The sequence below is a fragment of the Lagenorhynchus albirostris genome, chromosome 9 (assembly GCF_949774975.1).
Source record: "Lagenorhynchus albirostris chromosome 9, mLagAlb1.1, whole genome shotgun sequence".
Lineage (NCBI taxonomy): Eukaryota > Metazoa > Chordata > Mammalia > Artiodactyla > Delphinidae > Lagenorhynchus > Lagenorhynchus albirostris.
The window spans coordinates 24,250,906-24,277,215 of NC_083103.1; the positions used below are offsets into that span (position 1 = coordinate 24,250,906).

General features: G+C 48.7%; 1 protein-coding gene across 1 annotated transcript in view; it reads right to left on the reverse strand.

Moving 5' to 3' along the window:
• NAT10 (N-acetyltransferase 10) overlaps positions 1-26,310 on the reverse strand; it is a 38,865-nt gene continuing 12,555 nt past the window's right edge. The window contains exons 9-29 of the mRNA XM_060159432.1: positions 25,237-25,370; positions 23,940-24,033; positions 23,698-23,796; positions 20,169-20,305; positions 17,092-17,216; positions 16,485-16,635; positions 16,105-16,201; positions 15,111-15,227; positions 14,129-14,230; positions 13,958-14,032; positions 13,268-13,384; positions 12,286-12,419; positions 12,024-12,072; positions 8,646-8,742; positions 8,451-8,561; positions 7,351-7,523; positions 6,740-6,859; positions 6,276-6,374; positions 5,819-5,892; positions 4,702-4,785; positions 1-227 (exon numbers count right to left, since the gene is read on the reverse strand). Coding sequence (XP_060015415.1) covers positions 116-227; positions 4,702-4,785; positions 5,819-5,892; positions 6,276-6,374; positions 6,740-6,859; positions 7,351-7,523; positions 8,451-8,561; positions 8,646-8,742; positions 12,024-12,072; positions 12,286-12,419; positions 13,268-13,384; positions 13,958-14,032; positions 14,129-14,230; positions 15,111-15,227; positions 16,105-16,201; positions 16,485-16,635; positions 17,092-17,216; positions 20,169-20,305; positions 23,698-23,796; positions 23,940-24,033; positions 25,237-25,370 — 2,301 coding nt within the window. The 3' untranslated portion in view covers positions 1-115. The remainder of the gene's footprint in view (positions 228-4,701; positions 4,786-5,818; positions 5,893-6,275; positions 6,375-6,739; positions 6,860-7,350; positions 7,524-8,450; positions 8,562-8,645; positions 8,743-12,023; positions 12,073-12,285; positions 12,420-13,267; positions 13,385-13,957; positions 14,033-14,128; positions 14,231-15,110; positions 15,228-16,104; positions 16,202-16,484; positions 16,636-17,091; positions 17,217-20,168; positions 20,306-23,697; positions 23,797-23,939; positions 24,034-25,236; positions 25,371-26,310) is intronic.

Sequence of the window (26,310 nt, forward strand, 5' to 3'; positions counted from 1 at the left end):
TCAGAAGTGACTGCTTTTAATAGTCTAGTCAGCTGCCACTCAGTGCAGCCAGAGACAGTTCAGAAAGTCAGGGTATCCCTTACGAGTCAGCCACCAACACCCAAGTTACTCTCCACTATTTCTTCCACTTCAGTTTTGTGTCTTTTTTGTTCTTCACATCTCTGTTTTTCTTCAACTTTTTGTTCTGTTTGGGTTCTTGTTTGGCTTCCAACTTCCTTTTCTTGTCACTGGAGAAGAAAAAACAGTAGTAGAGAGAGAAAGAATGAAGCATGCCTGGATCTGTAACCTTTCAGACTGCTTTGCTTTAAGCTTGCTTTGCTTTGTCTGAAAAAGGGTTTCCGCCATCTGAAACGTGATGTAAGAACGTGCAGTCACACAGCAATGTCCTCTGCAGGCCTACAGGGCATTGTGCTGGGGTCTGGGGGTACACCACACCAACCCAGCTCCTGCCCTGACCAAGCTCTCAGTCTGTGGAGGAACAAATCTACGCCTTAACTCCTGAAATCTGTACATTCCCCCCTCCCATGACTTTAAGAAAAACCTATGGCATTACAAGGAAAATTCCTTCCCACCACTTACCACTAAGGATTACCCTGGAAACCAGACATATTATCCCAATGACTGAGGATAGTCCATAATACACAGCATGAAAACTCCCAGGAAAACCATACAATACTTTTTGATGTGTTATTTTATTTTTCCTAAATGAGAAGAAAACCCAAAGGAATAGTAACTCGGGTACACATTTCAGCTGGCCAGTAGGTTCCTCACAGATAGATTAACGTGAGAATAGCTCGGCAAATGGCCACCTTCCTTTCCCCTTATAGGTTAAAGATTCTCTCCAGTGTCATTTTGCCCTGGAAACAAACACCTCCCTATAAGGGGAGGGTGTACAATTCTGTCCTGAGACCTAACATCACCTGAATGAAGTGACTGCTCAGAAAACAGAAGGCCTCAAAGAATTCGGAATGACAGTTATCAGTATTTTTACTTCCAAAGGCACAAGCTTTCACGTTTCCCCAGACCCCTCAAGCGCATGAATGGCCACACAGACTGGGTAATGCAGATGGCTCCTCAGGGGCAGCGACAGCCAAACCAACAGTGGGAGGGACTGAGCTCTGCGGAGCACACAACCAGGCCGTCTCCACACCAGGCCCAGAGCCGGCCATATTCAAAGCCACTGCACTCAATATGCAGCCATCACGCGCCCTGGGCCGCATCTGCCATATTGTCCAAACCAGAAATTAGGACACACTGACAGCGGGCTTTTGTGCCACATCAGAGACCATCAGGAAAATGAGGCTAGCACCGATGCTGGAATCTTCCAGGTAGCACAGTGATTTATGGAGACAGAAGAGAACATCTGATTTCTGGGAACTATGGTTCATAGAGTCACAAGATTTCCTCTTTCCAAATAAACTCTTCAGGGAACCCTGTTTATGGCAATGCCAAGAACTCACCCTCCCACAAACCCCCAAACCAGCTGTGGAAGCCTCATCTCCAGAGGCCCAGGGCAGGGGAGGCCTCACTGTCTTCCCAAGGGAAACTCCAGTGAAAGTGCCGCCCCACGGAACCACCGTCATCTACACACACACCACTCTGCAGAGAAGCAGCTGAGGGCGAAGGTTTTTGAAGAGTAGTCCAGGGAGTCCTGGAGTCCCCCAAGACCCCTCCTGGTGGGCCCCAAAGTCAAAACTATTTTCATAATAATTCTAATACATTATTTGCCTCTTCCACTTTCATTCTCTCCCAACTGGTTTGTTTTCCAGAGGCTACAAGATGTGTGATAGCACAACAGACTGAATGCAGAAGCAGACAGGAGAATTCAGCTGCTTTCTAGTATGCCAGCTATTAAAAAGATTCACAAAAATGTACATGTAAAACAATGCCACTCTTCTCACTAAAATTTTTATGAAAAAGGTATTTTTAAAAACAAAAAACCCATAATGAGTCCATGACTGTTAATTCTAAATGAATAAACATTTTTTTTTTTTTGCGATATGCGGGCCTCTCACTGCTATGGCCTCTCCCGTTGCGGAGCACAGGCTCCAGACGCACAGGCTCAGCGGCCATGGCTCACGGGCCCAGCCGCTCTGCGGCACGTGAGATCCCCCCAGACCAGGGCACGAACCCGTGTCCCCTGCATCGGCAGGCAGACTCCCAACCACTGCACCACCAGGGAAGCCCAACATTTTTTTTTAATTTCTCAGTTTTTCATTTATAAAATGGGAAATTTTTTTAATTTAATTTTTTTTCTTATACAGCAGGTTCTTATTAGTTATCTATTTCATACATATTAGTGTATACATGTCAGTCCCGATCTCCCAGTTCATCCCACCACCACCACCACCTCACCCCCATCCCCGCTTTCCCCCCTTGGTGTCCATACGTTTGTTCTCTACATATGTGCCTCTAAAAAGTGGGACATAGTGATAGATAAAACCCACACGCACAAAAGCCCTTTGGGGTCCTCAATAATTTTTATGACATAAAGGAACTCTGAGATCCAAAACTTTCAGAACCATTGGCTTAGAGGAAGGAGAGTATAAAAGGTAAAACTCTGGGCTTTGCAGTGGACAAACCTGGTCCTGATTCTGGCTCTGCCTCTTACTAGCTATATGCTTCTTGGGAAGTCACTTAACACCTGAGAGTCTCGGTTACTTCATCTTTAAAGCAGTGATATACCCATAAAACTCCTAGAAGAGAACATAGGCAAAACATTCTCTTACATAAATCATACCAATGTTTTCTTAGGTCAGGCTCCCAAGCCAATAGAAAGAAATAAAAATAACAAATGGGACCTAATCAAACTTACAAGCTTTTGCACAGCAAAGGAAACCATAAACAAAATGAAAAGACAACCTACAGAATGGGAGAAAACATCTGCAAATGATGCGATGGACAAGGGCTTAATTTCCAAAATATACGAACAGCTCATACAATTTAAAAACAAAAAAAACAACCCAATCGAAAAATGGGTAGAAGACCTGAAGAGACATTTCTCCAAAGACATACAGATGGCCAATAGGCACATGAAAAGATGCTCATCATTGCTAATTATCAGAGAAATGCAAATCAAAACTACAATGAGGTACCATCTCACGCTGGTCAGAATGGCCATCATTAAAAAGTCTACAAATAACAAATGCTGGAGAGGGTGTGGAGAAAAGGGAACCTTCCTACACTGCTGGTGGGAATGTAAAGTTGGTGCAGCCACTGTGAAAAACAGTATGGAGGTTCCTCAGAAAACTAAAAATAGAATTACCATATGATCCAGCAATCCCACTCCTGGGCATATATCCGGACAAAGCTATAATTCAAAAAGATACATGCACCCCTATGTTCACAGCAGCACTATTCACAATAGCCAAGACATGGAAACAACCTACATGTCCATCAACAGAGGAATAATGGATAAAGAAGATGTAGTACAGATATACAATCGGATACTACTCAGCTGTAAAAAAGAACGAAATAATGCCATTTGCAGCAACATGGATGCAACTAGAGTTTATCATACTAAGTGAAATAAGTCAGAAAGACAAATACTGTATGATACCACTTATGTGTGGAATCTAAAAATGACACAAATTGAACCTATCTATGAAACAGAAACAGGGACTTCCCCGGTGGTCCAGTGGGTAAGGCTCCACACTCCCAATGTAGGGGGCCCGGGTTCGATCCCTGGTCGGGGAACTAGATCCAGCGTGCGTGCCGCACTAAGAGTCCTGCCACAACTAAGAGGTCCGCATGCCACAACTAAAAGATCCTGCATGCTGCAAGGAAGATCCCGCATGCCACAAATAAGACCCAGCACAGCCTAAATAAATAAATATTAAGGGGGAAAAAAAAGAGATCAATAGAGCAAATCTGGGGAAAAGACAGGGCCACAGCAATTTAAAAAAGCACAAATAACGAAGAAGCTGTGTGTTTTATCAAGTAAAGTTTCAAAAAAGACATACACAAATTGAACTATATATGTGTATAACACACATAAAACCCTATTAAAAAAGCAAAATAATAACCAGGTTTGAGGGGGTAGAGTGAAAGGGTGAGTTTAGAGAGGTCAAGCTTAATAAGCCTGAAAAAAACCCAAAACAACAGAAACAGAATCTCAGAGACAGAGAACAGACTGTGGGTTGCCAAGGGGGAGGGGGGTGAGAAAGGGATGGATTGGGAGTTTGCGATCAGCAGATGCAAACCGGTATATACAGAATGGATAAACAACAAGATCCTGTGATAAACCATAATAGGAAAGAATATGAAAAAGAATGTATACATATGTATAACTGAGTCACTTTGCTGTACAGCAGTAATTAACACATTATAAATCAATCATACTTCAATAAAAATAAATAAATAGAGCAGTGATGTAAGAAAAAAGCCACCTCTGTTTAGAGCATGAAGGGGATGCTGCATTAAAGCTCCCAGGAAGTGCTCAGGTAGCGGCAACTCCAAGGCCGTTGTTCTCAAGCCTGTCTCCCTGGCATGTCTGAGAATACGGGGGGTGCAGAGATCCAGGCCTAAGCAATGGCCCTGCCTGATCAGTGGGAGCTATGATACAAAAATAGCATCCCTCAAAGGAAAGAATAGTGACTTTCCTCAAGGCTTTTGCTCCAACCTCCTACTTCCTAGAGAAAGTTACCAGCGAAGCAGAGAGGCCAGAATGCCTCCCCTGCCTGATGTATGCCAGCCCCTCACCTTTTCAGGCTGACAACCGAGGCATTCTGCCCGGCTTTGTTCAAAACTTCATTCCATTCTTCATCGTCCCCACGGATTATGTATCTAAAAAATAAAGGGAAATATCAAAGCCTGCTCAAAAGAAGAGAAGGCCGCTTAAAAGAAAGTAAGAGAGTGACAACGTTTTCATCGCACACATCCCAGCACGAAAGCCAGGCCGAGCTGCACCAGCATTTGAACAGCAGAGAGCACAGGACAGGCGTGCAGCTGAGCTCCAGGGGACAGGAACTTCACCAGAACAAGCACGGTCAGGCCTGCTAGCAGGGGTCGATCCGCACAGAAGGCAGCTGCCCGACTTCTGCCACCTGACTCTCAGCAACCGCCCACCCGCCCACCAGAGGAGCCTCCTGTCACCCCCAGCATCTCCTTGCTCACCACCACCTCCACAGCCCACACGCCCTTGGACTGGGCCATGTCTGCCCCACCTCGCCCCACCTCTCTGGGATCTGGCAGTCCTGACAAGTCAAGGCTTTGATGCAGCAAAGCTGTGTGCAGAGCTCAATACTTTGCCCACGGACCTCCTGGCCACCTCCATCTCACATCCAACAACCACCATCACTAATGACCCGGCAACGGGACTACAGGTCAAAGAGGCTCAGAGGCCACCAAGTCTGGAGCGGTTATTCACATCAATCTACCGGGCGGGTACCACCATTATAGCTGCAGCTCAAAGAGGACTGCAATCTCCAGGGCATGGAGGGTTCCAGAACAAGGGGTTTTGTTGGTTCATTGGCAGTAGGATCTTTTCTTCAAACAAATTCACATCAAAAGCCAAATATTAAAAAGTGGCCACTGACAGTGGATGCTCATGGATCAGCATTCCCCTTCCCTAAGGAGCCCGGGGCACGACACGGGACCCAAGGGATCTCAGGAACACGACCTGCAAGTCATGACTTACAAAGTGGCAGAGCTGATCTGGGGAAAACAAATCCTTCAAAATTATGCAATTAGTCAATTAAGAGGTTTTTAGCTGCTAGTGCTTCTAAAAATGATCCCATGAAACACAGCTTCCAGGGCACCCAGGAAGCAAATCAGAAGCAACCAGCAGAGGTTCCGTGCTTCCCACGAGGGGCCTTACTGAGCGAGGTCCAGGTTCTTCAGCTTCCCCACTTCTTTCTTGTGTTTCTCCTGGAACTCCTTTGCTGCTTCGTCCTGTGGTCGAAGTCCCATACAGAGAGTAGGTCAGAGTCAGGCAGGGGACAAATGGCAGGGAAAGGCCAGGGGGCAGAACGTGACCGCGACGACCAGCAGGCCTATCCTTCTGCACATTTCCCTCCCACAGCATTAAAGGCAGCTCTTACTCAGTGTGTATAAACATAAAACGCGCCTTCTGAAAACCTAAACGATCAAACAAGTAGTTCACAACAGCAGCTGCTGGACTGCCAGCTCGCACACGCACTCAGTGGGGGGCCTCGTCAAGGGCCGGGTGGGCACGGGAGGGGCAGGGAGACTCGGGGAGCACGCCCCTCACACCCCCAGAACACTAGCGCCAGGGACTCTCCTACAGGGGAGAGACGGACGTTCGGTGTTCGTACCAGGTCGTCACTCAGCGTCTTCATCGTGGGCTCCATAACCACGGCCTTCACTGCCACCATTTGCTCCTCGATGGCCTTCTCCTGCACTTCATTAAACAGCTACAAAAGACCAAGGCCAAGAAGCAGAAGATGAAGGAGCAGCAGAGGCCCAGTCACTCGGTAGCAAGTCATTCAGCACGTGCCCTGCACGGTTTAGGAGTACACACGCTCACGGGAGGAGCAGGAGATCCCCGACTGGAGATGTCACACTCCCATCAGGGGTGCCTCTGGGAGACAACGCGGAACGTTACAGATCCAGCTGAAGTTCCCCATATCTGTTTGTGTGTGTGTGTGTGTGTGTGTGTGTGTGTGTGAAAATCTGCAGCAAACACAGCCAAATGTTAACCTTTCTGCATCCTGGGGCAGGGAGTGGGCTTGACACATTTTTCAACACAGGCCAAAGCCCTGCCCTCAGCTGAGGTTACCTTCACAACCTTGCGGATGATCCGGTTGAAAAGTCCCATCAACTGGCCTGAGGGCAGCTCGATCTCCTTTTCCAGCTGGTCCACAGACTTGTGCTGCAGGCCAATCCCCAAGAGAAGAGCCTGGGGGACGGAGAATCTGTTGGAGTGGCTGCCAGGGCAGGCTTTTGCCCATTAAAACCACACCAAGAACCAGAGTTACACTCTCTTGACCAAAACACTGACTGACACTATTGTGGAATCTTCCCATTCATCCTGTTACTGAAACCACTAGGAAAACTCCCTCCTCCTGAAATCTCCAAACTAACTTCTTATCCCGGCAAATAGCTGCTTTACGGCTACATTACAAGCACAAGGTGCTCCTGGACTCTGATGAAGCAGAGTAGGAATCAAGGCAACGTGGTGGGGTGGAGGAACGTGGGTCCAGACTGCAGCACTTCTACTTACTTACTGTACTGCTGGGCACACAGCTCAACTGCAAAGCCCAAGAGTCCCCACGTGTAAAAGGTGAGACCACTACCCCCCATCAGCACAAAGTTATGTCAAAGCATCCGACCAACACCCAGCATATAAACTGCTCCACAAAACCAGCACACGAGCAGCAGGTGACCTACCGACTGGGCAGCAGACAGGGCCAGGTCCCCCAGCTGGTTCAGGAAATACAGCCGGGAGATGGCCGGGATCATGTCCATGATGAGGTGATAGTCAACCATGTTCCGTGAATACATCTCCAGCCTCTTCAGGTCATAGGGGAGGAAGAGTGCTTCCAGCTCCTCCCGGCACAGGGCTGGACATGCGACAGAGCCAGACGAGTCAGGTGAGCCCAACGCCCTTGCAGGGTCTGATGAGATTCCCAGATGGCGCTCACAACAACAGTCCCCAGGTGGCACCCAACAGCTGCTCCTCCACGGGGCCTTCAGCAGGAGCCGGGCAGGAGCCACCTAAAAGTGCCTGCCCACCCTGGGCCACCCTGACCCTCCTCCTGCAAAGGGGAGGCAGCTTGGTCCACGCCGGGAGGGGGACGGATGGTGTGTGACCCTTGCTCAGAGTTCCATGTCAACACATCAGACCAAGAAAGGCTCCCGTGCCCTGGGGTTAGAGGAATGCAACACTTTCCCCACTTCGTCACTTCTCCTCAGGACGCAGCTTAACAGAAAACAGGCATGCTCCACCCAGCTCGACAAACAGATTTTTACACCAAAATATAATTGGCCCAAAAAAAGGGTATATGTACACGTAACTAGCAAGAGGGAAAAAATACCCCACGGCTGTTAACACTAACGATCCTGTACACCCTTTTTTGTGTTTTAAATATTCAAACAGAATCTACATGCCCAAAGCACTTCTACGTGTTGCCCACAGAAGGTTGACAGCATATTCTTATTACAATTTCATGAATGAGGAAACGGAGCCTCAGAATTGAGCTAGTTACCCTAGCTCACAGGATTTAGATCAGGTTCCACAACTGACCAGCTGCAGGCCTTACTTACACCTCTAAAGCCAAGTCCTTCCCCCCAAGTCCTGTCATGAGGGCACAGTGTGTGATAGCGGCCCTGAGGCGGCACAGGGCCTGCTGAGCAGAGGCGGGTGGGGGAGACGCAGGCCTGGAACCAGTCCCTCCATTCCTAGTCCAGCCCTCTTCCTGGACCACATGCCCACCGCCTGTTCCACACAACCAAGCCCCACCAGCCCTCCGGCCGCCCCACCAGCTCACCCAGCTGCACGGATTTCCCAATGTTCCTGTTCTGAAGGATGTTCAGGGCCAGGGAAGGAGAGAAGGTGCTGAACTGGTAGGACAGCAGGGCTAGGAATCGCCTTCGGAAATCTGCGGGGTTCAACCACACAGTGTCAGAGGTCTGTAGGCCCCTGTGCCTGCACCTGGCCACCCACCACCTCCACTCCCACTCACCTTTCCAAAAGGCAGAGAGCCAGGCACCCTGGTCGGCCTCATCCTCGTCCATCAACGTCTTTAGCATGATGCACGAGTGTTCTCCGGTCAGGTCATTCTGGGAAACACAAATCCCTAACTGGCACCAAGACCCCCTTTTATGAAGGACCTGTCACTGCTGAAGGGCAAGCACGCTTACGCGGGCCCTTGCTTCCTCCCCAGCAGGAGAGGCGGCCTCGCCTTCATTCTCGCAGGGCCCACTGCCTACACGACAGCTTCCAGAGACCACTTTGTCCTGCAACTTCCGAGCAGGTGCCCCAGCGATGGCGCAAAGCTACTCAGACCTTCGGAGCATGTCTTCTGCTGTGAACCCCTTGCTCACATCAGGTCAGATTCTGAACCGGGAGGCATTACAGCTTAAACTCCACATGATCCAATCAACGTGTTTTGGGCGCTCGCAGCAAAAACTTCATGGCCAAAAACAAGCACGGCAAGAGTTCCCCTGCTGGCAACAGGTTTGCAAGGGCAGGCTCCTTTAGGTACTAAAGCAGCGACCACAGGTTTTTTAATTTCTACTACACAACAACCACAAAGCCCAAAACCATAAAAATACCTAATGGATTTCAACTGAAGAGCATTCAAGTAACAAAAGGCCACCACCACGTCACAAACAAGCACTGCACAGCACAAGACCACAGGGACGTACCATGGTCCACGCTGAACTCACTGGTTGTGTGGTCCTTGCAGTCGACCACCAAACTTACACTCCAGCCTCGACCAGGGTCACTGACAAGGACCCAGCCCCTCTACAGCTGCTCCTGCCCACGTGGAAGCAGCCACACACCCAGTGGTCCTCATCAGTCCAGCTTTGAACTCTCAGATGGGTGCCACCCTTGGATATTGACCTGGAGAACTTCTTCATCCTCCCAGCACCAACTCCACCAGCTGGCCAATACCTTCTGTGCCCACTCTTTGCTTCCCTCCTGCTGTGAGGGATGCGGTGGCCACCTCTCCCCCTGCACTCCAGGTCCTACCCTCCTGCCTCTTCCAGGCCTGTAGTCCTGCAATCAGCCCCCCTCACCTGCATCTGCATGATCTCTACAGGATCATACCCTGCAGCAAACAAACATGTTCTGGAATCTCCTGGCTGACAAACCCGCCCTGACTCCAATCTCCCCCCAGCTACCTTATTCCTCTGCTCCCTTTGCCTCGTGTAGGAATCGTGTATTCAGTCTGTTTCCTCACCTCCCATTCTCTCCGGTCAGGTTGATCCCGCCACTCCACTGAAGCTGCCTTTATTCCGATCACCAACACCGACAAATCCAATGGTCAACTGTCCTAACCTTACTTGTTCTCTGACAGCAATGACTCCCCTTCCTGAAACACTCGTTATTCTTGGATTCTGACACCACAGCCCCTGCCCTTCTCCTACAGGTCATGGCTACTCCTCAGCCTCCCTTGCTGTGTTTCCTGACTCATTCCTCTAAATGCTGCAGAGTGTAAGGACTCACCCTCTTTATTCTCAGCCCCTTCTTCCAACAGCTTTAAATACTTATTCACTGAACAAAAGTATTTACTGAACATGTACTATACATAGCAGATACTATTAGGTGCTGGGGTTACAGCTGCGAAGAAAACAGGCCACCCCACCCCGCACCAAAAAAATCCTTGACCCCGAGAGTATATTCTATTAAGAGTATGCTGATGACTCTCAAATCTCTGTCTCCAGCCCCGACCTCTTCCTTGATCTCCAGACTCCTGTAGTCAACTGCCTATTCCATACTTCCACACTTGGCTGTCTAATAGGCATCACACACTTATTATGCCAAAAACAATTCCCACTTCCACCTCCAAATCTGGTCCTACCCCATTCAGTTTCTTTTTTAATTTATTTATTATTTTATTTTATTTATTTATTTTTTTGGCTGCTTTGGGTCTTCGTTGCTGCATGCAGGCTTTCTCTAGTTGCGGTGAGCGGGGGACACTCTGTTGTGGTGCGCGGGCTTCTCATTGCATTGGCCTCTCTTGCTGCGGAGCACGGGCCCTAGGTGCGCGGGCTTCAGTAGTTGTGGCTCGTGGGCTCTAGAGTGCAGGCTCAGTAGTTGGGGCTTGTGGGCTCTAGAGCGCAGGCTCAGCAGTTGTGGCGCACGGGCTCTAGAGCGCAGGCTCAGCAGTTGTGGCGCACGGGCTTAGCTGCACCGCGGCATGTGGGATCTTCCTGGACCAGGGCTCGAACCCATGTCCCCTGCACTAGCAGCTGGGTTCTTAACCGCTGTGCCACCAAGGAAGCCTCCCATTGAGTCTTATCTCAGGAAACAGCACCTCCAACACCCAGTTTCTCAGCCAGTCTCTCCAGCCAAAAACCAAAGAACTACCCTTGATACTTCTGTTCACTTACCTTCCACACCCCCATCCTTCAACTCTTCTCAGTTCACCTCCCAAACACCCTTGGCATCTGGCCCTTCTCTCCCCTCACCATGTCCTCCCCAGCCAAGCCGCTCATCTCCCCGCCTCTACTCACGGGCCACCGTCCATCGTCTACACGGCAGCCCCAGCACCTTCCCTCTAACCCCTCCCTCCACCTGAACGGGGAGGGAGCGCAGACTCCCTGCCCAGACCCACCTGCCCCGCTGTGAATCACCACCCTTTCCTTTCAAGGTCCCTCCAGCCACACTGGCCCTTTGTTTCTTTCAAATCACCAACTTCCTTCCTGCCTCAGGTCCTCACATTTGCTGTGCCCCTGCTTGAATACGCTCACTTTTCTGCAGGCAGGACTGTCACGTGGCTGGTCCACCCTGATCATTCAGGTTGCAGTTTGAAAGGTCACCCCTCACAAGCCTGACCACTCATTACACTGTCACTATCTGAATACTTCTCGTCTGCTCACTTTTTTGCTGCCTATTTCTCCTCATTAGAAAATAAGCTTCACGGCTTGTCTTGCTCACTGCTTGATTCAGTGCACGCACTAAATAATTTTTTTTTTTTAATGAACTGACAGCCACTAACTCTCTCATCTTCCATTTTATCCTCTATGGCTCTGTTGTCCACACAAGTGCATTCCTCCTTCAGATACCAGCTTATAGTATGCACTCCTCCCCTAAAACCACTTTTCTTCCTGTTTTTAAAAAATACAAATTCGAAGAGGCCCCCAGTGACAGGATTCCAGAACGTGGTGAACAAGCCCACGTGCACTTCCGCCATCTCAGCGTGGAGCACAAAACCGCTAGAGTGTGCAGTGGGGAGAGTGACCGTGTGGCCCTCAGTAAGGGCGGCTGCTCCGGGGGCATTCAGAGAAGCCTCCTGGCAGCACAGGCACACCGCTCAGGGCACAGCGGGAGGCACCAGGGCTCTGCAAGGACACACCTGTCACCACCCTCCCCTGCCAGACGCCTCACTCACCGGGGTCTGTCTCAGATAAACAGGGACAAAGCCAGCTCGTTTCCAGAACCTGCAAAGGATACAGAGAGCAGGTCACCACGTGTGCCTTCTGGGAGCGGCTGACACACAGAGCTGGGAAGGGCGGGGGGTGAGGGCAGCGGTGCGGGGGCGTCAGGGCAGCTGACACCACTGCAAAGGCAGACACGCAGCCCACAGGACTCTCATTCTCAGGACACCAAGGCCAAAGGGATGCTGCGGGAGGAAAGGGCAGGCGAACGCTTACCGGAGGAGCCTGGGGGTCAAGCCGTAGCACACCCCCAGGTAGTCCAGGTGCTCGGCAGGCCTCTCGTTCAGTTTGAGAAGTAAGGGAGGCAGGTCCTTCCGGGGAGTGACGACCTCTTCCAGCAAGCTGACCGCCTGCAGGATGCCAGAGGGGAGAGCACATCCACCCAGCGGAGAGAGAGGAAGGTTAGTGACGTTCCCAAGCACCCCTGGCCACACCAAGCTCTGGACGAACACAGCAAAAACCGGGACAGGTGTCCTGGTTTTTAAAATGTAGAATCACCACTAAGTCCAGTCACCATTCCTGATGACACCAAACCCCTAGACGAGCACGGACCCACACTGCTCAAAACCCAGAATGTGGGAAACAGCCACACGGTTTAGAAACGCCAAACGCATTTACAAAGAGACAGAGGTAAGGTGCTGAAGACGCAGGTCTGTCACCGGATGGCTCTGTGTCTTGGGAACTGACAAACCTCTGAGCCCGACCTTAAGTACAAGCCCCTTCCCACCTCCCGAGCAGGCACACCGTGAAACATCAAATGAACCCGTGTGAAAAGCTGTCCCAGCTCCTAGCGTTGAGCACTCTTACCCAGAAAGACAGAGCTCCCTGAGTCTGAGGTCAGTACTGAGAGGAGGAGACTGCACTGCACAGCTGTGGCTTTAAGCCGGCATGTGGATCAGCGTCACCTGGGGGCTTCAGGCAGCTTACTGGGCCCCACCCAGAGCCTCGGATTCAGGAGGCCCGGGGCAGGGGTCCAGAGCTGACACTCTTTACGAGTCTGCAGGTGAGGCGGATGATGGTGACCCGAGGGCCTCAGTCTCGGTGTCAGCTGGGGAAAGAGAAGCTTCCCCAAAGCCAGAGAGGAACTCTGCTGCTACTGCTCAGAGAGCCCAGACCACAGGACAGCTCTTGATAGTACTCCTGAAGACCCAGAGGATGGCCCTCCCCAGAACCAGGAGCTCGGCCAGAAGACGCTTACCTCACTGCTGACAGTGTGCATTTCTTGTGAGGGCGCCAGGACCTTTTCCTCGAGGCAAGGGAACCTGCCCTCATAGTACATCTGTAGCAGCTGCAGGGCTCGGCTGCCATAGCCCATCTGTGAGCAAACACAGAGGGAAACAGGCAAAGGCAAGAGAGATGTCCTCAGTGTCTACGCCACTCGTACGCCCCTGTACTGCTTCTAGAGAGCCTTCACTCCAGGTCAAAGTGCACTTCGCAAAGGGAACCAATGAAACCCCTCAACAAGGTCAAAGCAGAGACCCTTAAGACCTAGCGTGGCACGACCCTCACTCTCGCACTGTCCAGCCCGTCAAGAACGTGAGGATGGCTGAGCATGCTTTCTGGTCCACAGATCAGCGAGCTCGGAACTGATGACTCTACGGCTAACTCCTCGGTGAGGACTTCTAAGACAGGAGGTAACTACAGGAAGCAGACCTGGTTCACGAGTCCCCTGTCCTCACAAAGAGGGAGCACATACAATCATCCTGCCCGCCCACCCCCAGCCCCGGGCAAACCGTCCACAGCAGAGGGGGACCTGGATCTGCTACTCCTTGACCAGCTTCCTATTTAAACAACCGCATACACCTGCCCTAACGAGCGGCCAGCAACACGGCTGCAGCTAATTACAGCACACCAGGTTTAAATAACAGCACACACGAGGACACGTTACCGCTTGATAATCCGGGTGAACAGCAATGCGAACCACTCTTCCACCCGAAAGGCCGCCAAAGTCTGGGTCTTGGAACTGTGGGGGAGACACAAGCCGGTGACTAAGCAACAAAAGACAGCCTCCAGCACTGCCAGCTTCACTCGCTCAGACACACCAGGGAAAGCACATCACCTGTTCCGACACTGTCCATGGAATCAGGTCCCCCGAAGCCTTCTTGCCTCGAGACAGGCTATTCAAGATGGACTGGCGAGAAATCTCCCCCTCGAGGCACACCTGTTGGGGAAGCAGGACAGTGCAGACAGAAAGGCCGGCTCCAGGTTCAGAGCCCACCCCAGAACCTCACCAGCACTCCGCCCTTGCTTTGACTAGGCCGGCTGTTTCCACTCCAGCGCACGCTTAACCCTGTAACCAACTCATCCGTTTCCAAGAGAAGTTTCATTACTGTGTCCCCTGGGCATCCTGACACCATCACTAAGAAGGCAGAATACTGACATCCTCCTGGCCCAGAGAGCAAAACCACACTAGAAGAGGGTCTCCACACATGGTGTACATGTGAGCTCATCAATTAAGGCTCAGGACGCTCACGTGGCTCTCTACAGAACTGGGCAACGTCAGTGACTCCAGGGTCTAACAGGAGGATGGTTAAACATAGTACCGTACGTGCATGTCATGAAATACAATGCAGCCTTAAAAATTATGCAGATTATGAATATCTGACACATTGAAAAAAAAACCCAGATTACCAAATACTATGATCGCATGTTTATGAACAGGAAAAATGATAAAGAAATGCATAAATACAGGCTAGGCATTAAAAACATCTTCCCAATCTGTGTCTTCTAATTTTACAAGTAGCATGTATTGCTTTCGTAATCAAGGAGGAAAACAAAGTTCTGTTTTAGGAGCTGCAAGTCAAAATACAAGTGGCCAGTCCTGATTTTCACCCATCCATGAACAGTGGGGCTTTGGGTCTCTGTCTGGGTGGTAGTTTCCTTTGATGCACCCTAATCGCCTGCCTGGATACGTCCAGTCACTAGGCTTGAGACCAGGAATCAGCAGCTTCCCCTTCTGCGCTGCGGTTACCGAGCCACTAATCCTTGATGCCTAAGTGGGTCCCAAAATCAATGCCACAAGGACACCTCAGCTTCTGTACCTGGATGACAGCAAGCACTTCAGGAAGGGCATTCTGGGTGGGGGGCACAGGAGGCAGGAGGCAGAAGAGATGGTGAGCAGGCGCATCAGAAAGCATCTGGAGATCGCTGGGAGAGTTCTGTGGGGCACAAACAGGTCAGTGAGAAGCACTCCTCATCCTGTCCTCACTCGAGAGGCTACTCCACAGTCATGACTGGAGAACTGCCTTCCCCAGAGCCAGGTGATGTGCTGAAACCCGTCAAAGCGCCTTTCCAGCACCATAGCCGGCCAGCCTGAGACCCTCCGTAAGGGCTTAAGTGGGACTTAAGCCTCCAACGTTTGCTGTCACCTCACCACGAGTGCTGAGGCTGCAGAGCCGGAGCAGAGACCTGCTTAGTTAGTGCTATATACTTCACAGCTGGGAAGCGAACGTCTTCCTGATAAGAGGCTGCTATTTCAAGACAACCTCTCACCACTTCTAACATCAACCCTTCGGCTTTCCGTTTAAAGGGTGTTCATAAAAAAGCTACCTAGACACTCAAAAAGTGTCCTTTCCAATGTGCCTTTTTAAGACTTTCAAATATTCCAAATTCTCATTCACTGCTCCTTAAAAACAGCCCAGGGGTATAAGGCTGGTCTCAGGTCAAACAGCAGCCCCCGGATTACAACTGCTATGTCATCTCAGCCCATCCATTTAGCCAACAGGCAAGAAATGTAAGTACCCCTTTTAAAATGGGCAAAACTTTCCACCCTCTCCAGCTACCACACATGGAGCTACGTGCAGAAATCTCACACTCTGTATGCAAAGCTGGAGCCCACGACAAGCCTGAACAACAATGGGAAATGCAACCCCTCCAGCAGGATCCCTGGACCTTGCCAACATCAGGACGTTCAAGTCCCAGTGGAATGGTCACCTGAGCCACTGGGTAACAAAACATGCAAAAAGCCGAGTCAAAAGGCACTGCCCAGTGCTGGAATTCACTGCTAAAGTTCACCCGAGGGCTAGCTGCAGTTACCTTGTAATGAGAAGCCACGTAGAGGGCCATAAGCCGTTGGAGGAAAACCTCAGAGGCTTTGTGGTAGCAAAAGAGGGTATCTCTATTAACGTAGTAGCTGGATCTGGAGTTAAGCAACCAAAGCAAATCGAAGAGAACCCAGAACAGGACACACTACTTCCAAGGGTCACCTGGATATGTGGGTTTCCCTCAACCTGGGAAGAGGAGCCCCTGGTTCTGAGCAGAAACATATTAGGGAGGAAAAGAAGGGAAATCAACAACATTCAACTTTCCCCTCTCCCTAGAGCAGCAGCCTATGAAGCAAAGGGCCAAAACTCTTTGTTCAACTCTTCCATTGCCCCCTCTCCCTGTCACAGGACAAATGGAACCCAGGAGGATACAGCTCACAGGCTTCAGGCAAGGGGCAGCCAGAGATGATCCGAGTGATGTTGAGGCAATCCAGGCACAGCAGGTCGTTCAGCCACTTCTCTACTGCATCCCCAGGGGCGTATCGGATCGACTCGTGCAGGGAAACCTCATGCAGTGTTCGCACTGTTCCCCACAACACACACACACACACAGTGAGGAACAACTAGTAAATACTTTTTGTCCACAAGAGCAAGGCAAATGTTCTACTTTATCTCTGTCACATGGCGCTCACAAAATATGGCTCAAGAATTTAAAGCGAGTGGTTTTAAATTGTTCTGGTGGATGTTCAACTTGCCTCGACACCAATCCCAAGGGGATCTCTCTAAGTCAATGCAACCAATGCCCTGAGATGGTGACAAACAGGAATCTAGCCACCGGAAGGCCCAGGTCAGCCACCCATCTGGTCACTGGTTTGCTGTTCCTCAGAGAAAAGCAACTTCACCTCTTGGGGGCTCAACCTCTCTGCCTGATGGTCAGACGGTCTGTTACCGCCCATGCGGCCATGAGGGGAAGGATCCCGCAGGAGAGTGTGAAGTGACTTGCTGTGCACTGCATGCACATTCAGAGCTCCAGGGGTACCTGATGCCAGTCTGGCGGTCGTCGTGGTCTTGTTCTCAGCGGTGGTGCTGACCTGGCTCTGGGCACTCTGTTGACGGAGCTGCTGAATTAGCTTGAGGGACAGAGACCGGCCAGTGCCCTCGTAGCTAGGAGCAAAAGCAAAGGCAATCAGGCATGAGGTCCCAAATCAACTCTCTAGGAGGGGACAGAGAACTACTTTCCTCGTCCTAATGAAACATCAGACTTCTGTTCGCCGAGGACAACCCTGTCACCTCTGAACTTCCATGCCCAAAGGAGGCAGGGCTGCATGGTGGCTCACCTCGGAGCCATCTGGGCCTGGGCTCAAGTCCTGGCATATCCATTTAGTACCTCTGGACAAAGAACTCAACCCCTTTTAGCTTCCTCCTCAAAAGGGGACTATTCCACACATCTCACCGGACTGTACTGTGAACTAAAAAATAAGGACTGAGGGCTTCCCTGGTGGCACAGTGGTTGAGAGTCCGCCTGCCGATGCAGGGGACACGGGTTCGTGCCCCGGTCCGGGAAGATCCCACATGCCGCGGAGCGGCTGGGCCCGTGAGCCATGGCCGCTGAGCCTGCACGTCCGGAGCCTGTGCTCCGCAACGGGAGAGGCCACGGCAGTGAGAGGCCCGCGTACCGCAAAAAAAATAATAATAATAAATAAGGACTGAGAAGATGACGTGAATAAAGCATTTAGCATAATGGAACTGGAACACAGGTAAATGGCCAATTAATAAGAGCTGCTATTAGAAGTTCTATGCTTGAAAAAATGAACAGAGAGCATTTCCAGTTTGAAAGAATTAAGATTAAACAAATCCACCACCCAAGTAACTTTTCTCATTACTACTTTCATTTAAAAGATGACGTAAAGAAGTAATAAAAAATTTGGGGAAAAGAAATCATCTATAATCTGATCACTGAACCAGCTCTTTTCAATTGTTATTTCCTCCTTGTCTTTGGTCACAAGCACACGTGACCACAGGGTGCAGACTGCTCAGTGGGTTTTTTTTATTTTTAGTTTTACACTGTTTCATAGTATTCATTATCATAAATGAGAATACTGCATAAATACTTCCTCTAACTCAAATACTACTTTTAAAGAATGATCAAAAAATTAAATTTTGAAGTGCTTTTATTACTCCTGCCTGCCCCATATAACAAAGCATTCTCAAAGGAATTCCATTTACTTATTTAAAAAAAAAAAAAAAGAGTAAGCACAAGCAGCAAAGCTAAAAAAATTGTGTGTTTCAAAGAACATTAACAAGAAAGTGGAATTTCTTGAGTGGGAGAAAGTTTTTGTAAATCACGTATATGAGACTTGTATCTAGACCATATAAGGAACCCTTCCATACAACTCAATAATAAGTAAGACAACTCAATTAGAAAAGTGAGCAGAGAATCTGAACAGATACTTCTCCAAAGAAGATAAATAACGGCCAATAAGCATGTAAGATGCCCCACATCATCAGCCATCAGGGAAATGCAAATGAAGACCACATGAGATACCATTTCATACTCATTAGGATGGCTACAATCAAAAAGACATATAAATGCTAGCAAGGACATGGAAAAACTGGAACCCTCACACTGCGATAGGAATGTAAAATGGTACAGCTGCTTAGGAAAGCAATCTGGCAGTTCGCTAACAGTTAAACAGAAAGTTATCATTTGACCCACTAATTCCACTTCTAGGTATACACCCAACAGAACAGAAAACATGTCTGCACAAAAACCTGTACATGAATGTTGACAGCAGCATTACTGCTACTAGCCAAAAGAGAGAAACAACCCAAATGACCATCAAAAAGATGAATGGAAAAACAAAATGTGCATAAACATACAATGGAATGGTATTCAGCCATAAAAAGGAATGAAGTACTGATATAAGCTACACGGATGAACCTTGAAAACATTATGGTTAGTGAAAGAAGCCAGTCACAAAAGACCACATATTCTAAGATTCCACTTATATAAAGTGTCCAGAATAGGCAAATCCACAGATACAGAAAGTTGATTAGTGGTTGCCTAGAACTGGGGGGCAGGAAGGAACTGGAGGATGATAATTAAAGGATATGGGGTTTCTTTCTGGGGTAATGAAAATGTTTTAAAATTGACTGTGGTGATGGTTTCACAACTCTATGAATATACTAAAAATCACTGAATTATACACTTTAAATATATCTCAATAAAGCAGTTATCAAAAAAGAGTAAAACCCATTTTACTTAACTGTTTTCAGTATAAGCAAAGCAGTCAAATAATAAATCTATAATATAGAATTACCTCTTCAAGATGTGACTTCCATATAGAAATCTTTTCAATATTGAAGATATGTATACACTGAACAGGAACGATTTCCCAGTATATTCTTTTTTTGTTTTTTTTTTTTGGCCATGCTGCACGGCTTGTGGGATCTTAGTTCCCCAACCAAGGATCAAACCCAGGCCCCCAGAAGTGGAAGCTCGGAGTCCTAACCCCTGGACCACCAGGGAATTCCCAGTATATTCTTTATATAAAAAAGCAAATTCAAAACATTATGAAAACTATGTTTACGTTCTTATTCAAAATGAAAAAGTTGTCTCTATATGGTCAGATCACCAGTGATTTTTCTTTTTGCTTACCTTACCTTTCTAGCTTTTCTAAAGCAAACAAGAACTAAATATTTCAAAATTTTAAAAAAGCTCTTGAGCCTGCTTTCTTATATGATAACTATACAGTTACTTTAATACTATATTTTCACATAAGCCTCAGAGATAAGACACTGGTATTGCCATCCATGTGCCCTTTAGAACTTCATCAGGCCTACGGACAGGAGACACTCATCAGCTGGGTTATGAAGTTCTTCAGTCTGGTGCTGCCTGTTCTGGTGGGCCGTAGCTCAGACCAGAAGTGAGCTGTAGTTTACTATGAAGGGGCCAGCTGCCAAGGAGAAGGCTGAGGAGAGAGTGCAGCAGAGCCCCAAAGACTCAAACTTCAGGAATCAGCCCTACCCACCCAGGCCCAGGTCACATTCGTTAAATGCTATGTAACTGGCAACAACCTACAATGGGAGCAACGGCTCCTGCCCGAGGTGCCTCACCCGTTGATGGTGGATGCCATGAACACAAGGTAGGGCCCCAGAAGGCTCTTCACCAGGGGGAGGGGGATGGCAGCAGCTTCATCGATCACAACAAGTTCAGCCTGGCCCAGTTTCACAGCATCTGCAGGATGTATATACTGCCAGAAAGAAAAATTTGTATTATTAGCTTGGCCACCTGATACCATGGCTGTGATCTCTGGTGAGTCACCATAAAGGCCTCTCTTTACTCTCTCTCCCCAGTCCCATTTCTTCTTCTCTCATTCCTCCTCCTCGCTTTTCCCTGGCAGGGCAAAGCTGGGATGGGCTTAGAGTCAGATGCCTGGGTCCAAACAGGTCGACCACTGACTGTGTGGCCCTGGGCAGGTCACTTCATCTCAGCACCTCAGATTCTTCTCCAGAAAATGGAGGAAATACCTGATGGCTGCTTGAGAAAAAAAAATAGGTAAATCTGTAAAAATGCCCTACCTGGGACCTGGCTGAGTGATAGGTGGTTGGGTAGGTGCCCCCTTCTCTCCTCTCTCCCTTCTCAGGCTTCTCCCCAGCCTCACTCTGGCCAGTGGGCCAGAGGCAAGCTTGGCCCCAGCAATGGCTAAAGGCGAGGAGTTTCTCAAGCATCTCCTACACTCTGGGTACTGTGTCCTGCTCTGACACCGTCAATATAAAGCCCAGGTCCCCCTGCACTGGTGGGGACACTTCTAAGACTTATAACCTTCTTAGTGCTCACACATCCTTATTTATATTATTAGCTGGGCCATCTAATGTCACAAACTTGCCATGAGCTTGGCACCCTTATGCGTATAAACAACTCTTTCAGTTCCTACAGGGGTTCCTGCTCTTTTTAAAGTTTGCAAAAGTCTATGAAGAGGTATTTTTACAGGAGAGGAAACCTGAATAGCCAACTAACATAAACAAAGGTACTCAACCTCACTAGTCATCACAGCAATGCTCAAGACAACAAGGAGACCCCACTTCACACGCAGACGGGCAAAACTTAAATAGCAGTAAAACACCCAGTGTTCGTGAGGACGTGGGGAAACAAAAACTCGAGAGTGCTGCGGTGAATGTCAATATGTACAAACACTTTAAGGAAGAATTTGGCAAAATCCGAGAAAGATGGAAATCTACGTATACCCTAAGACCCAACAATTCCAATTCTAGAAACATATAAATAAACTGTAATGTGCTCATATAGTGCTTAAAAATGAATCAACCAGATCTACAAGCTTCAATCTGGACTTGAAAACAAATGTTGAGTGAAAAAAAGGCAAGCTAAAGAAAGACAAGTATAGTACGTTACCATTTACGGATACATAATTATGTAGTGAAATATAAACAAATGAATTGAAAGGAAACACACCAGGGACTTCCCTGGTGGTGCAGTGGTTAAGAATCCGCCTGCCAATGCAGGGGACACGGGTTTGAGCCCTGGTCCGGGAAGATCCCACATGCCGCAGAGCAACTAAGCCTGTGCGCCACAACTACTGAGCCTGCGCCCTAGAGCCCGCGAGCCACAACTACTGAAGCTCGCGAGCCTAGAGTCCGTGCTCCGCCACAAGAGAAGCCACCGCAATGAGAAGCCCGTGCACCGCAATGGGAAGCCCGCTCACCGCAACCAGAGAAAACCTGCGTGCAGTGATGAAGACCCAGCCCAACCAAAAATAAATAAATAAATTTATTAAAAAAGAGAAGAAAAAGAAAGGAAACACACCAATCTCAGAGCACAGTATGGGGAGTGACGGAAGGGAATGGATGGGGAAGGGTACAGGAGGGACTTCAACCATGTCTGTGAGGATTCAGATCTTTAAAACAAAAATATGAGTGGCTTTTTTTTTTTTTTTTTTTTTTTTTTTTGCGGTACGCAGGCCTCTCACTGTTGTGGCCTCTCCCGTTGCAGAGCACAGACTCCGGACGTGCAGGCTCAGCGGCCATGGCTCACGGGCCCAGCCACTCCGCGACATGCGGGATCTTCCCGGACCGGGGCACGAACCCATGTCCCCTGCATCGGCAGGCGGACTCTCAACCACTGCGCCACCAGGGAAGCCCATGAGTGGCTTTTTAAACGTGAAACCAACACAGCAAACAGCAAAACATCAGCATTTCTTAAGCCTGAGTGCTGGGCACCTGAGTGTTATCTTATATTGGTCTCTGTGCTTTCCTGTAGTTTTCAAGTATTCCATTACAGGTGAGATTTTTTAACTGCTTTGCTGGAAGCTGATGGGTCAAGGGGGCAGAGACCCCACTCATTTCCGACAGCAGATACATGTCCTCAGTAAGGCCCCACATCTTGGATCCTTACAGAGAAAAACTAAACAAGCACCTCATAAAACCAGCAGGAAGCAGGCCCCTGGAGAGGCACCGCCGACTTTAATATTCCTCTGTATCGCAATTTCCAGCAAGAAAGAAGAGGTCTCAAAGGGACACAAATGTAGCCTCATAAAGTCAGGTCACCTCTTCTGCGCTTCAACTCCAGTCTGGAGACAAAAGGACTCTGGTAATACGAGAAGGTCTCTGATGACAGATCCAAGGCGCGGGGAGGGCTGAGCCAGGCATTTCACGGAAAGCTTCTCCCTCTTTGGTTTGTGTGTTTTTCTTGAGTTTTAACAGATCTCTGTATTCTCAGGGCCTGCAGCCTGCCCCTCACCCCGCCCTACCCCAACACTGGACTCTCTTCCCCTCAGCTGAGAGAACCAGGCCAAAGTAGGAAGAAACGCACAGAGAGGAGAGTCTAGAAAGAGACCCAGCAAGAAAAAAATTAAGGTCCTTGAGGGAAAAAGGCACAAACACTGAACCTCATTTATAACCTGGATCCTTGATAAAAGGTATACCTCCTTGACAGACATATACAAATGCCTCACAGGCATAAAGGTCAAGGGCGTAAAGTGCCAAGTTGGCCTGGCCCACTTCCCACCCCAACCCAACTCCAAAAGTGATCAATAACCTGCTCCATTAGGAGCCCACGGGCCTCCATCCCTTCTGCACGCCTGTCATGATTTAACAAAATTGTAGCCTTTGGACACGTACAGACCATTCAGGCTTACAGAGCACTGGAGATTCACAGAGCTTTCGGGGAAACACTGTTTCAAAAGGAAAATAGGCCACCGGCTAAACCACAAAGATTCAGAGTACATTTTACAAAGAACTTTTCTTCTTTTAAATGGTGAGGTTATTTATTGTCCTCGCTACAGATGCATCATTTCAAAACCTGCTGTAACTATGCAAAATTAGAAATGTCCGAAAAAATGATTTTATTTCTCTTAGCTGATTAGCATACTTACAATCCTACTCACTCAATTTTCAAGGGACAAAACTATAACTTTCCCATCTGGCTACATACACTTGGTAGTCTGCTTGAATGTTTTTCTTTAGAAGAGGCTGAAAATCTGGAACACGTTTACCGTAAAACAACAACGCTGTCTAAAAGATATGCAATTACACAGCACATAGAACAACTATAAAAGGAGACGTCTTAGAGCATTTATATACAGCAGGACACTGGCCCCATGTGGTAGGGTTCTAGAACAAGCCTCACCTGAATGGTCTGCCTGTGTTCCCGGAAAATGTTCACTCTGATCACGGCTTTGTTAAATTCAGGATTCAGAGACTGAATGATCTCATAATCCAGATGCTCCTAATAGGGAAAGAGCCAAACCAATGCCAAACGTCAGAAACAGGCTTTAGAAACTAAATATTACGAAAGTTTGCATTCTAAAGACTTCACCTGGATTTATACTCAGCATGGAATCAAAATAAGCTCTTATCCTAATTTCCTACCTGATACTGCAGAGCATCAAATCCTTTAAATACAAATTCAAACAGAGTGTGGAGGTTATCCGGGCTCGGAGAGGTAACAAAGATATTGGAGTACCTGTTGAACAAAAGGAGGATTTTTTTTTTTTTAAGTAATTAGGAAATCTAAGAAATGTTTAGAGAACTTAAAAAAAGAAAACATTTTTGTTTGCCCCTGTTACACAGGGGATAACCAGAGACAGTGGCAGAAAAAAAATCAGGACACACGTTTTGGGGAGGAAAAGTAAAGCAACTCCAGACCTGAGGGTATTCTTCCTCCCAACCTAATGAAAACGCATTACCAGTTTGAAGGTAGCACATCCCAGCCATCAGCTACGAGCATCTGTGAAAGCACCCTGCTGAGGGCACTGTGGGGACTGCTCCCTCAGTGCCGGGGCTGGCACGCGGCTCCCCAGTCCTGCGCCCTGGGACGAGAGACAGCTTCAGTCTCATCACTAGCTGTGCTGTGAGGGTTTCAAACCGTGAAGCCGAAGTGCTCAACTGTGCTCAGGCTAAGGCCACAGTTAACCTCTGAGGAATCCTTGTTCAGTGTAAAGGATGCTGATGGTGGCGGGGCTGAGTGGTACTGCCAGAGCAGCAAGAGAAACAAAGGACTAGGAGTCAGGAGCCGAGTTCAGCCCCAGCACTACCAGCACTGACTTGGGGGGGGTCTTGGGTGAGTCACTGAAACTCCCTAAGCCTGAGTTTATCCATCTATGAAACGCTAACATTGTTAATTAGGAGCACCAAGGAAGAGAATGCATACGGGACGTGGCAAATTCTAGGTCCGTTATTTATGTCTGGGAAGCTGGAAGTACATGATCTCCTGGCAGTTGCAGAAGTCTTCCGCCCAGGACAAAAGAATGGAAAGGAACATCACACTCAAATGCAGCTCCTCAGGAGCAAACAAGATCTTCTACTGATCAAAATCATTAAAATGTCAAACTTGTACTTTTCTAAGTCAGCAAAGCGGGTCATATTCATGCTCATCTCCTGAGAGTTTTTAAGTTTCTTACCCCCATTTCTTTGCTCTTGTGTGTTTGTTCAACTCTAAATAGTGAGTTGGCCCTGGTGTATGTCTGTGTGTGCATGCACACATATATGTGCACCTTTGGGGGTTTGGGGGAAACAGCATTGCTCTTTCTAGACAGGAACCCAAGACATAGAGAAATCACACAGGAGCCCGCTCAGACCCAGGAGCAGCTTCCCTGTCCCCTGACCCCCTACTCCTGCACACTGCTCCCTCAGAGCTCAGAGTGCCTAAAGATGGGGACCCCCTTACCCAAAAGCCACCGCCCCAGCAATAGCCAATCCCAGGGCTGCAGATTTTCCCCTTCCTCGGGCAGCTGTGAGCACAACAGTACTCCTCAGGGTCTTTTCCGAGATCCCCTCAATGAATTTCAAGACAGCTTTGGCCTGTGGAAAGAGAAACATATTAGGTGAGCTTTGAGAAAGGCCAAGGTCCAGCCATCTACCACCATCGCTGCGGAGAATTCAGGCTGATGCCTAGGCTAACTCAGGGGCGGAGGGGCTGCAGGGCAGTTCTTACTGGCCAGAAAGCAAGGCCCAGCACCTGGACTCTCACTCCCTTAATCGTCCCCTCTGGGTCTCAAGGCTTTAAACACCAACTAGGTGCTGATAACCCCCAAGTTCATACCTCCATCCAGACCTCTTCCCCGCACACCAGACTCTTCTATACATGCAACTGCCCCTGCTCTGCCCTCCACCTGTACATCTAATAGACATCTCACATTGAACACCTAACATCCCCTCCAATCCTCCCCCACCTACGATCTTCCCCAGCTCAGCTAACTGTCCAATTGTTTAGGCCAAAAGTCTTCTCCATTTTCTCCCATACCTGATTCATCAGCAAATCCTGTCCATACTTCCTTCAAAACATAAAAATTCTACATTCCTCACCATCCTCCTCCTCCACCACTCTGGTCAAAGCCACCACCCTGTACCGCCGCCATTATTACAGGAGCCTCCTAATCAGTCCTGCTCCCACCTTCGTTCCCCTACAACCTAGACTCAACACAGCACAAGGCGATCCTGTTAAAATTAAGGCTGGCTTCCAGAAGCATAAGAATTCCTTCAATTGGATAAATAATTTGTGTATTTGTTTAAAAAGAAAAAGCATGATAACGGGGATTAAATAAATAAAGCCAGCCTGGGGATCCCTCTGACAGCTGCAGAGACCATAAACATAAAACTCTCTGCTGGCCCCCATCGCTCCCAGAGTAAATGCCAAGCCCTCCCAGGGGCCTGCATGGCCTGCACGGTCTGACCTCCGTCGTTTCCTCCTACCCTCACCCACTCGCTCTGCTTCAGCCCAGTCGGCCTCCTTGTGAGTCCC